Below are 12,250 nucleotides of genomic sequence, written 5' to 3' on the forward strand. Positions count from 1 at the left end.
AATGGAACCAAACAGATGAGGTGGGTAACGTCGTAAACAGCTCATGCTGCTTCTGCGGATAACATCTGAGGAGGAAATGCCAGACCTAAGGCTGATCGTACAGCTTTATGCTTCCCTCCTAGTTAGTTAAAATCAAGGGTACTGCGTTACTGGTGACGTGGTTAAGGAAAGTTGTGCTGGCTGGTCAGTGCATCCTTTTATTCTCCTTTACCAAGGTGGAGTAACAACTGCACGAGTAGGAAAACTCCACTAGAACTGGAGGTGAAAGAGATTATATCGGTTTAAACCTGAGCTTAAACATTTTGGGGGAATTGAGATCTAAATAAGCCCTGGTCATTGCAAAATGCATTTAATTGAGCAGCCGCTAGTACAACTCGGTCTAACTGGATTATGGAGACATACTCTCTACTTTAGCAGAAGCCAGGTATGTTTAGTAAGGTATTTTACACAGGACAGTTTCTTGTGAAAAGAAGCACATCTCAAGTTGAGTTTATATCTGTTTTCTCTCCTTTCAGATAGATGGGATGTTTTTCTGGTACTTATTTCGTTTAGCTGTTTCTACTGCCTTCCGTTCTGGATGGCTTTCTCCATACATTGAAGCTCTTGGGGCCACGTGGATGTGTTTTATGTACCCTGTGTTCTCAGTAGCTGCTCGGAGCACAAGGAAAAATGGGACCCGTTAGCCTGATGCTGAGTTACGTGGTGCTTGTGGTTCTCTGCAGATGGGGTAGGCATGGAATGTGTATTTTAAATCTGGTGTGTTTACCCCAAAGGGCTGGAAGAACTTGCAGCGCTATTTCTTTTTTACAAAGTAAGATAAATACCGTGTTAAATGATGCCTTAAAATTAATAAGGTAGGGCAGAGGAGGAACTCGGACACGCACAAAGTCAGGAATTATCTGAGCAGGTCTCATGTCCTCTTTGAGTTGGTTTAATGTGACTTTAGCTGTTAATGAAACTCTTTGGTGAGATTGCTAAAGACAGCTTGGCCGGAGCCTGTTGTCCTTTAATGAAGTAGTTAAATGACTCACAAGGACCATGCAGATCCATCCTCACACACTGTAGCGATGAAATGGTGAAAAGGTAGCCCATCCATAGTGAGAAGTACTGAAATTGCTCATTCTCACTTAGGGAGCAAGACAGATTTTGAAGATTTATGCTCCGTTGCTACCGCCAGTGTTCTTAGTTATTGAGCAGTTGGACATACGGACTCGCAGCCCGCACATAACATTGAGTGCTTGTGATAGAAATAAAGAATATTTTGCTGTTGCTGTCGAGCCTTGAAACTGACTTCTAGCTAATGACCCAAGTAATCTTTACTTGAAATTGTGTAATTGAGATCGAAGGCTGTGCGGGGCTTCTAGCTGGTACACAGATTCCACATCCGTGAGCTTCTCAATATGGTCATTGAGCTGAAATGGAGAAGGTTAAAACTCTCATTTCCATTATCAAGCTCCCCCTTTCTCCCAATACAAACGTGACATTTCAATTTTACACAGTTGGACTCTTCTTAAATCATCTGTATAAAAACTTCAAATCTTGATTGATGATGGATGAGCTATTGTCTCCTAAAGCACACAGTTCTCATTACCCTTAAGACGTAGCGTATTAATGACGGACTTATAGTGCTTTCCCAGTGGTTCGTGAGCAATTTACTTTGCTAAGAGATCCAAAGACTTGGTTTGGCATGAAATCTCCAGGCCAAAGCCATTTTCACAAGCAGCATCTCAAATGTTGACAGTGTTTTCAGGGTGATACGGTACCTGACAACAAATCCCCATCATCTGGGTGATAATGGCAAAGCTGCAGCACTGTCAGCATGCAGAGATGCTTTGGCTGTAATGGAGGCTGACCTTGGAAAGTAAGTGTCATTAATAAGCACTGCATGATATGTATGTGCAGAGAACGCCAGCATGTGGTGTTGTGTAAGAGGCAGCTGCTTCATTAAAGGACAGTCACCGTGTAAGGTGTCTTCTGTTTTGCTTCTGAGGTTGTTACAGTGGGTGTTCCCAACAGTTACCTGAATCCTTTCTGTTGCTCTGTCCACCATAAAGCTAGTTCTTTTCCATCTCTTCATGCCTCCCTCCAGTTCAGTCTGGCAGCTGGCTTCTCGGGACCAGAAAGGAGCTTTTAATTTGTAACCCTCAAGAAAAGTAGCAGTTTTATAACCGATTTTATAACTATTTTAGAACTGGATTGTACTGCAAAGTAATTGCCAGCAGCTCCCTCTGCATATCAACACACAAGTTATTTGCACTTAAGGGTACAGAGCAGGATGCGAGCATGTTTTGGCGATTGAATCCTCTTTAGGAGTTAGATAACAAACCATGGGGGATTTTACTGTATGTAAGAAAAAAGCAGCTGAAGAAAATGCCCTTTTGGCAGGTGGATGAAAAGAAGTTCTTTCCATCTCCAGTGTAACCAGTTGCTCTATGTGCAGATGATATGCACATAGATCCACAAATGGATGGTCCATTTGTGTCTGAAGCTTCTGGCAGCTGGTTATGTATTTTCACTGACCCCACTCAAACTTAGTGCAAGTGCTTTCAGTTTAGCCTTTTTGAACATAGCAGACCAAGTATAAGTTGCATGTGCTGCATCTCTCCATGCCTCTATGGAAGTAGAAGAGGTTGGTGTTTCATGGCTGCCAGAGACCTGTATGTGTCACTGCTCTGCTGTTGGCATTGTAAGGTAGGTTACCAGAGTACGTGGTAATCGTTCTGCTTCATCTCCTGGCTAATGGAAGCCAGAAAATAGCAGATAAAATGGATAATACATTTCTGATTCCAGTCCCTGGATAAATAAGCATTTAATAGAATTTTAATAATATGCAGATGTAAGTTCCCCACAATCATTTGGCAGCTCTCCACACAATAAGCAAAATAATGACAGAAGTCAGTGCTGAGCGCGCTCGCTGCTTTATTTTCATATAACTTGGGTGACAGCATCATACTGCTTTTAAGCCAGAAGAGTAGCTCTAATAAGGAGGATAAGATTTTATTCACTTGGGATCAACTGGCAAAAGGCCTTGGAGCTGCTCCTTTGCTCAGAGCACCAGCTGCAGCCCTGGTGCCAAAACGGAGGATGGTGAGACTGACGCGTGGCTCTTGGCAGCTTGCAGGAAGCCTTGCGCCGTCACCTGCCCCTCGTTTCCTGGAGAGAACTGGCAGGATAAGTGCTTCCAAATCGCCTTTTGGAGCTCTGTGCCTTGGAGCAGTATGGGAGCCCACAGGAGACATTTGCAGGCCATGCAGCTCCATTCCGCGCAGCAGGGCTGGCTTTAGATTAATCATTTTCTGGAGTCACACAAAAATTGTGTTACCAGGCAAAATACTCTCCTCTATAGGATATTTAAAGTACATGCTGCTGTAAGCAGTGCTTGTTCATGCATCTTCAGCAGCCCTTGGCTTTGTTCTTTGCAGGAGAAATAAAGCCCACTGGTGGATGTGTTGTTCTGGCCGCTGTCTGTCCTTGGCAGGGCCCAGCAGGAAGGCTCCTCGTGTTGCACAAAGGAGGAAAAAGCCCTCTTGTGCCTGCCTTCCTTTGCCTGCTCATCTGCGTAGCTGGAGATCCCCGCCTTGCTCCTCCTGTTTATTGTTTAACTTTATCACCCACTTTCGGCGCTGTAAATTAAAAGGAGATGATGACTTAATGATGATGAGTTCATTATACAGTAACTCTTTTGTTTATTGATTGCGTTTGTGCTTCATTTGCTTAACACGTACCAGGGTTTATTAGGTCTTTCCAGGCATTGTTCTTGCTAAGAGAGGGCGCAGAAGCACTGAATGAATCTGCGTTTGTTAATTCAGTGTACCCAATACATCTGTGCTGATTTACGTGTGCCAAGGACTGCCTAAAGAACCATGCAATAGCAAGTGGGGAAAGGGAGGTAGGAGGGGACAGAGTTTAGATCTGACAGAATGGGAGGAGCTGAGCAAAAGAAAGTGAAGCGTGGTCCTGAACTTGGAGTTTATGGCCGTTTAACAGCTGCAAGAGCCCAACTTTGATGCTGTTACTCAGGTTTCTTAGTGCCTGGTTGCACGAACAGACCTGTAGACTTGAATCCTGTCACCTATGAGAAACAGTGTGGTTTGGGGCATTTCTCCAGGTTTTGGGGGGCAGGCAGCAGGTATGACAGCCGTTATTCAGTGGTGAGGAAGTCGGTCTATCTTCCATGTTTGCTGTGTTTCTCCACAAATTGAAACTATTAGAAATATTTTTAGAGTGAGGTGGTGCCTGATAGACAAGAATATGTCAAAGTTTCTTGGATCAAGTAGAGAATTTGTTAGGTGCTGTCATGAGCAGATGCTCTAAAAAGCAGAAGTGATGCCAGCAGCAGGTGTTCAGGGACACCAGCTGATAGTGGCACTATTTGGAGTCACGTGCAAGTGTTTTGGAAGCTATCAGGGTAGATTTCTTCATTTTCCATGGCTTGTTAGATGTTGTTTTTAATCAAAATCTGGGCCATTGTGGATTAGCTAATCCTGTGTAGCTGGGACGACACAGAGAAGTCATCAGTAATCATGTTTTCAAGTGTGCTTCTGAGTCCCACTTTTTCCTCCGAGCAGAATTGCTAGCAGATGCTGGATGGCTGTGGGTTTTTTTCGGGGATCATAAGAATATAATACGGACAGATCATCTCTATAACTAATCTGGTTTCTTTTCAGTACAAGATTATTATTATCGTTTTTGTTTTTAAGCTCCTTTTCAATGAAAAGCCAAGCTTTCAAATCAGAGCTTCTGAGAAATAGGTATCAATGCTCTGAACCCATTAATATGGCAGAAGGATGTATTTACAGACGATCCTTTATTTAATACACTCTTCTATTGGGGGCTGCCTCCCCTGCGTTGTGTCCTGTGTGCTCTGAAACGTTCAAAGAAAAACGCAGTAACTCCTGGTTGTTTGTCAATGTTAGTATTACCACTGAGGCTTGTAAGGGCTTTTATGGGAGATGAGGGCTATCAGCACACCTAGTCATTGCCACAGTGCTTGAGATTTCCTCTTAATGTCAGTTTAAGAGGTGTGTCGCTCATGGCTGCGTAGCGCCACTTCATGTCATCTGGAGGTGCCATTAGTGACCAAATCTTCAGCTTTTCTTTGCTGGTTGCAGTCTGACACTGAGTGGTGCAGGAGGCTTTGGCTGCATTGCTTCTGCTAGCTGGAGTGAAAGATGCAGGGATTTTCCTTTGCTTTGGAAATGCAGGAGCCAGGCTAAGAAGAGAAACAGCTAGAAAGAGAGTTTAGAAGGTTAAAAAGAAAGTTACTGTCCCAAAGGAGACCCCAGCGCTACTTCTAAACAGCCAGAAGTGCTGGAGTCCTAATTTACCTGTGACTGCTGCCCTGACTTGCTGTATCACTGTGATCTCCTTGGGCAGAGAGCTGGGATTCCTACAAGAACATGGAACTCATATGGATTTTTTTAAATAGGTTTTATGACTGAATGTTTGATGAGAATGGAGTCCTAGTAATTTCAAAGGTTGCTGGTGATTCACTGGTACCCAGAATTGTGTGAGGCAGTGCAGAAGAGCTGTGCAGCTGGGCTGTAGAGCTGTATGGCAGGGCAGTGTGCTCAAACACAGTGCTTCTCTAGACATCCTGACAACTCAACTCTCCTTACTTACTCTAGGATGAGAGTATTCTTATCTTTGGGGGGGCACATCAGCTTATTCTATGCTTTAAGTGTCCATATGTGTTAATGAAACGCGGTGTAGTGTGACTGCTTGTGTGTTTTGAAGTCAGTTAAGTCTTGGGATTTATTTTACCTGCGAATAACAGTATTCTTAAACACCTGATTACACTGGAACAGCACAGAAAACCCAGTCAGCAAGCTATCAGCTGTGTGCCTGTCGTCATCAGGCTACTTCTGCATGTAAATAAATGGTTCCTGTTTGCAAATGCTGTATGCTATTTACCATCCCGTTTTCAGTGTTAGAGGAGGTAACAGTGTGAATTTTCATGTTTGAATTCTATGCCCTCTCTCTCCCCTGCACAAAGCAGCAGTGAATTTAATTAGCTGTGTGCCTGAAGCCTTACAACTATGTTCTCTTGTTCTTTTGTGCAGAAATACTGAATGGAGGGGTGTATGTTGGCCAGAACAAATTTCTTTGCTTCGCAGACACCATTCATTGGCAGGATATCGTGCGTAACCCCTGGGCCTCCAACTTCACTTTGGTTCCAACGAATGGCAGCTCAGGATGTAAGTACCAGTTTGATTCTTGGTCTTGTCATCAGCACAGACACAGTGTAAATATAACCACAAGTTTGTCCCTGGTCCTCTGTTATGGAGAATTGCATTTGTAATTTTTCCCTTTCCACTGCATTCTTCAAAGTTTGTATGATACTTGTAAGAACACAGCCTAATCTTAAAAACACTGTATCTGTAGAGAGCATTTGTGAACATCATGCATTTTTTTACTTTTTTTCTCATGTGCTTTCTCTCTTGTGCATTTTCTTTTATTTCTGTTTATTTCTAATGCCACTATGCTGCCACAGAAGCACAGACATTATTGTTTGTTTTGGAATTATTCCTGCTGCTTGGTCTGGTCCTCGAGTTACAATGTTCTGCCTATGGCATCACAATTAGCTGCTGGAGTAATTATGGTACAGGCTCACAGATATTCTCACTTGAAATAAGAAAGGAATCTGAAAGAAATAGCTCTCCTGTTATCTTGTGTGTATCTGTGAATAAACAGAATTTGCAAAGAGTGGGGTGGTCTTCACAACATCACCAGTATCTCTGGGTTTAGTATGCTCTTTGTCTTAATGATCTCATTTTCAAGCTTGTCTATATATTTTCATTAATCTGCTTGACCTGTTTTTCCAGTTCTCTTCCCCAGAGTTTTTCACCTTTAGATGGTTCTTGGAGCAGTAATGAGTTGTAGTGGATTCATCAGCGATGCAGTGATACTAAGTGTTCAAGTGAAATGTTTCCTACTATAGGAAAGTGTTCTCCAGATGCATACCATGCTCATAGGCAGTACTCTTAGGATGTACTGAGACTGAAATTCAGGTATAGGCTGGGAGGAATCAATCTGAATTCAGGACTGATTCCAGAAGAGACGTTGTTCTGGGCATTCTGGATACAGGGCCCTTCTGGATCACTTGCTACATCCTAGGGTGTCCAGCATGAATGTATAAATCACAGATTGCTTCCTTAGCTTCTGCGGCAGCCAAGAAATACCTTAAATTCTTCAGCTGCACGTTAAGAATTCTGAAAACAAACCAACAAACAATCTCTGGATAAAGACTATTTGACCGAGTTCCCTAATTTTAAGCACCAACTCGTTTCTAGCAGTTTGTGTTGCAGTTGTTTTCTGTAAGGGCGGCTTGCTTTTATGTGTCTCACCTGTACGCTCAAAGAAGGAGCACAGCTACTTGAGAACCAGCTTCCTGTGGGAGCCTGCCAAACTCCTCTGGTCCTCATCTGCCAGCTCCAGAGCTGAGGCTCAGCTCCTCTGCCTTCTGGCTGCAAACCTGACATAGTTGCAACACAGCCAGCTACCTTATTTGCGTATTAAAAAGCTCATCACTGGCAGTGATCAGTTCTGAGCAGAAGTGATAAGACCTTAGAAGGTTGGGGAATGCCTGTACCCTTCTATGAATCATTACTTCAACACAAAAGAGACTTGATGTTTTTCTGTTGTGTTCTGTTGTTGGGCTTTCTTATAACCTTTGCCAGCCCTTTCAGAAAATGCTTTTGCATTAGTAAGGCAATAAGCTCTTTTAAAAAAGCAACCAACATCAGTACTATCCCTCTGAGAAAGGGAGTATGTTACCCTGGTAGTTTACTAAAGAATTAAGGCAAGTTATTTGTGCTGGCTGAGAAAACAAAATGAACACTGAATTATAACCCTAGAATGGAAATCTCTGTGGAGCATCATTATGTGAGGGTACGTGCTTCTCCTATTTGGCTCATATGTCACTTTTCAGACTCTGCAAAGCAGTGTGGGTGCTTGCTGGGCTCAGCCTTACTGTTTTTCCGCTGCTGCAAATGGTACTCAGAGCATCACATAGACTTTGGTACTCTTCTACAGAGACTATGAGTCATGTGCTTTGGATCCAGAATATATTTTTACTATTTATTTTACATGAATGTATTACATTGCCTGAAGTCTCAGGTGCCTCTATCAAATGCAAATCTTGACTAAGTCCACTGGAACTTAGTGAGTACACGTTGCTCAGCATTACTGAGAATACACTAAGTGCCAAAGATATCAGGAAGGCCCTCTGGGACTCTCTGTCAGAATATCTTGAAAAAAAAAGAATGTTTTTTACTGCTTATCTGAATACTTCCACAGGAGAGGGAAAAGGTCTGTCAGAGCAGCTGTGTCAGTGAGTGAATGTAAATCTGCCAAATGTGCTGTGTCGAGCTCCACTGAGTCAGTACTAGCAGGAATTTAGGGAAGTCTGTGTAAAGGTGTTGTGTAAGATGGGGTAGGTGGATTGAGCTGTGTGACACGTGTGGCTCTGACTTGCAGGGGCAGAAGGAGAGCATCTGCCCCAGGAATGGTTAGGGCTCTTGCACTGTGACCACCTCAGCATCCTCCCTGGCAGAGAAGGTTGTAGGACCAAGAAAATGCTGAATGACATGAGCTTCAGAACCAGATAATTATTGCTTTGAGCAGGCCCGAAACCCTCAGCCCTGGGTTTCAGCATCACTAGCTTTGCTTCCAACCACTGGTAGCTGACATGAAATCTTCCTTGAGGCCCTACAGAACACAGGCCCCCCTGTGTTCAGGAATGCCGGTTGTGCAGCACTTAACACGTTATCCGCTGTACTGCAGCAGGTATGGGCTCCTCCATCCTTACCCTTGGTGCACAGGCCCGTGTTGCAAAATGCTGGTGCTGCTCTCCTCCCCAGTCACACACAGCAGCTTAGAGTGGTCCCACTTCACGGAGGAGGGCACATGCAGGTCTCCGTGCTGCTCCACAGCAATCAGCAGATGAAGGAGACAAAAGGGTAGAATGAAATGAAAACGCTTTGAAATAGAAATAGAGCTGGATCTGCCAGCTCTGTGCATATCTCCTCATTTACATCAGTGCTTGATGGAAGAGGCCAGTGTACTCCTGGGATGCTGCACTCCCTGGATGCTGCTCTTGTGATTCCCTTTGTCTCAGGCTTTCACTGCCATATCAGCGTTAAGAAAGCAGTTGAAAAGGCCATAGTATCTTAACTACTGTAATAGAAGTGCTGCAGATGTGTGAATCCTGAATGCTGCTTCTCCTTTTTCTTTAGCCTGGAATGTATTCTACCCGTTGCTTCATGCTCTGATCAAATGCATGCAGAAAAGCTCTTGTTGGAAGCCTTTGGATTACACACCCATACCACTATGATGAGCACAGTTAGTGGCTGTGGGTGTAGGGCTCTGTGTGTACTGCTGCCATGCAATCAGCACATGCACCAAGGGAGCCTGCATGCTTCAGCTGTGTGAGGGCAGATACCTCTACACCTGGCATTCTGATTCATATGGTGAAATAATACACTATTGACTATTTGCACAGCATTTTCTTACTCGTCTCTTGTAGATGAAACTTCTACAGTGATTTGTAATTGAAAATAGTCTTCTCTTCCATGTACCTGTAATCTCAGAAGTGCTTAACTGGGGATCAAAGTTGTCCATTTAGGTGTATATTACTCAGTTATTTCTCCTGTGCTAAAAATCTATCTTCTCTCCTTCTAAAAACAAGCCACAAATACAAGCATTAGCTTAGCTATGCAAGAACTTGTTCCCTTGTTGCCACATCCATGTTGGATTTGGTCTCCATTACATAGGTAGAGGCCTGCCCTTCAGAGCTGGAAACCCAAGGTACAACTCCCAGTAAGAAATAAAACAGGGAATAGGATCAGACTTGTCTAAAATGACTCTACATTGGTAGGACTCCTCCTCTCTGGTCAGCTGGAGGTGAAGTGCAGCGTGTCTGTGAGGCTGGCTGCTTCCATCTGTGCCCTCCGTGTCCTCAGCCGCCCCTTGGTGTGATGGGAGCCCCCATGTGCCTGCTGCAAGTTCTTACAAGGCACTCTTAAATCAGATTTTTCAGTGGAGCTTTGCTTTGGAAGTTTTGTTTGGCAGGAAAGCCTTACGGGTTTGAATGGCTGAGCTGAGGTCACTGTGTGCAGCAAATAGCGTGGATTCAAATAATCAACAGTGCGTTTAAAAGTGCTGAAATCTATGGATGCATATTCATGATGGAACTGGGAACTTTCGGTAAGAAAGATTCCAAGATTACTTGCTGTTTTCAAGGGTAAAAAGAAAAAAAAAAGCTGCCTTTTAACAAATGATTCAGAAGAAATACTAGACAAAAGTTAACTAGTGCCCGGCTCCAGCTGAATTCACAGCACTGAGCACCTGTTGAAGTCTTGTCCTGAGCTGGAGTTTGCTCAGACCCTGTAGTGTGCTGAGATCCACAGTACATTTTTCAAGCTCTGGTTGCTTATTGTTCCTAGCGTGGTACTTCTCTGTTTAATTGCAGCTGATAAAGTAAAGCTGCAGTTTCTGAGCTAGGCAGTAGTTCTGCATTCTTGCCATGATGCATGGGAAGAAAAGGCTTAGTCTTCAACTGCTTACCCGTGCTTCAATGAATCCCGCAATGTGTTTGAGGAGAACACTTCTTTCAAATTTCTTCCCTCTCTTTTACGTATTGATTCATAGGTTTCTTAAGGGCAAAAGAAACCTTTAAACACCGCTAGCTCTGATGTCCTTCACTCCAGTGCCCCAAAGTACCTCCCACTTGCCTGGCACTGAGTCAGTACCTTTCTGAAGCATGGCTTGCCACCCCTCCTGGCCCCTTGTGGAGGTGTTGGCCATCCCTCAAGGAGCTTGTTACCTCTGTGCTGCTACAAGAAATAATGCTAGGTGCCTTTATTTCTGATTTGAACACAGGTGCTGTTGCCTGTTACATATTCTTCAGCTAGCTGCAAGAGCTCTCGAGTACCCTGCATTTTCTCCCCGCAGCAGTGGGATGCACAGTGTAATCAGCTCACCTCTTGATGCGATTTTCATAAGCTAAATAGACAGAGGGTCTCGTGGCTCGCACTGTGAGGCTTTGCTTTGCAGCTCTTGAATAATTTCAATTGCTCTTCAATGTAAAATATTTCTCCATGTTCTTTCAGAATGGGAAAAGCAAAGTGTTTTAGCCGTAACTCTATAAAAGTGAAAATTGTATCCTTTGTGTTGAAGCTTCACGTGAGGAACCTGGTAATCAATCTGTTCTGACATCCGTGTGTTTCAGCAGTCTGTTTTCCAGAAAATGAAGCGTGCACAACTGAACAGTGCAGTCCTGCAGTTGGCTGTCAGAAAGATGCTTGGTGTGAGGGGTCAGCACACAGCCAGCCCAGCTGTCTCTGTGCTGCTGCTGCCCTGCACTGTCATCTGCTGGGGTTTCAGGCTTCCTGTCACCTGCATGTTCTATTGCCCAAGGTTTGGAAATAGTTTCTAAACTTTTGTCTGTTGACAAGCATCAGTCCTGCGATGATCCCTGGGGAGCCACAACCCTGCTGTGCTGTAATAGCTCTTACTTCCAGCTGCTTTGGGGAAGCTCTCAATTAGCTGGTTCTTATGCATTTTTCAAGTGTTTCATTCATGTTGAAACATACAGACAAATCTAATTGTTTACCATTCAGACCATGCTTTGCATTTTACTTAAAGCAATAGAAGATGAGCTAGCCAGTGCCATGGTGTCCTACGAAGTCAGCTCTCAGTTGTCCAGCAGCAAACAGTTTACACTGGGATTGGCTGTAACAGGATGCACGTACTTGGATGGGGTTGAGCTGTTTGACATATTCATCTCTGCACAGTATGCATGCATTCAGTTGATTTGAACCAGCGCTGATGCCTTATTTTTTATTGCTCTGTTACTATGTGACTGTGAACTGCTACCTACCCTATTACCTTTACTGTTTACCTCGTACAGTTTCTAAAAGGATACTTCATAAAAATATTGCAGAAATTGTAACAATTTGGCAAAAACTTAGCTTAATAAAGCTGTTTCTTTATGTCAGCCTACTTTAAGGGCTGATGGTAACCCCGATTTAATACAAGCTCTGGTTAAATTAATACAACCTTGATTAAATACCACCTTAGCAGTGGCCTTGTATTGTTCCCAGGGCACAGTGACTCACTGGTGGTATTGATAGGTGCAGTATTATCTGGAATTTTGTACTTAGGTCAAACCGTGGGATATTTATTCTGGAGTAATTACGTGATAGTTACGGCTACCTCAGATCCTTGCGGTCTCTCCCAGAGGTCCCAC

At 43.7% G+C, this 12,250-nt stretch overlaps 1 protein-coding gene across 1 annotated transcript in view; it reads left to right on the plus strand.

Annotated features, from left to right (window-relative positions):
• ERBB4 (erb-b2 receptor tyrosine kinase 4) overlaps positions 1-12,250 on the plus strand; it is a 501,644-nt gene that overhangs the window by 317,899 nt on the left and 171,495 nt on the right. The window contains exon 6 of the mRNA XM_042822364.1: positions 6,063-6,197. Within this exon, the coding sequence (XP_042678298.1) occupies positions 6,063-6,197 (135 nt within the window). The remainder of the gene's footprint in view (positions 1-6,062; positions 6,198-12,250) is intronic.

The sequence above is a fragment of the Centrocercus urophasianus genome, unplaced genomic scaffold (genome assembly GCF_019232065.1).
Source record: "Centrocercus urophasianus isolate 14NV4802_14NV808 unplaced genomic scaffold, USGS_Curo_1.0 seq_20, whole genome shotgun sequence".
Classification (NCBI taxonomy): Eukaryota; Metazoa; Chordata; class Aves; order Galliformes; family Phasianidae; genus Centrocercus; species Centrocercus urophasianus.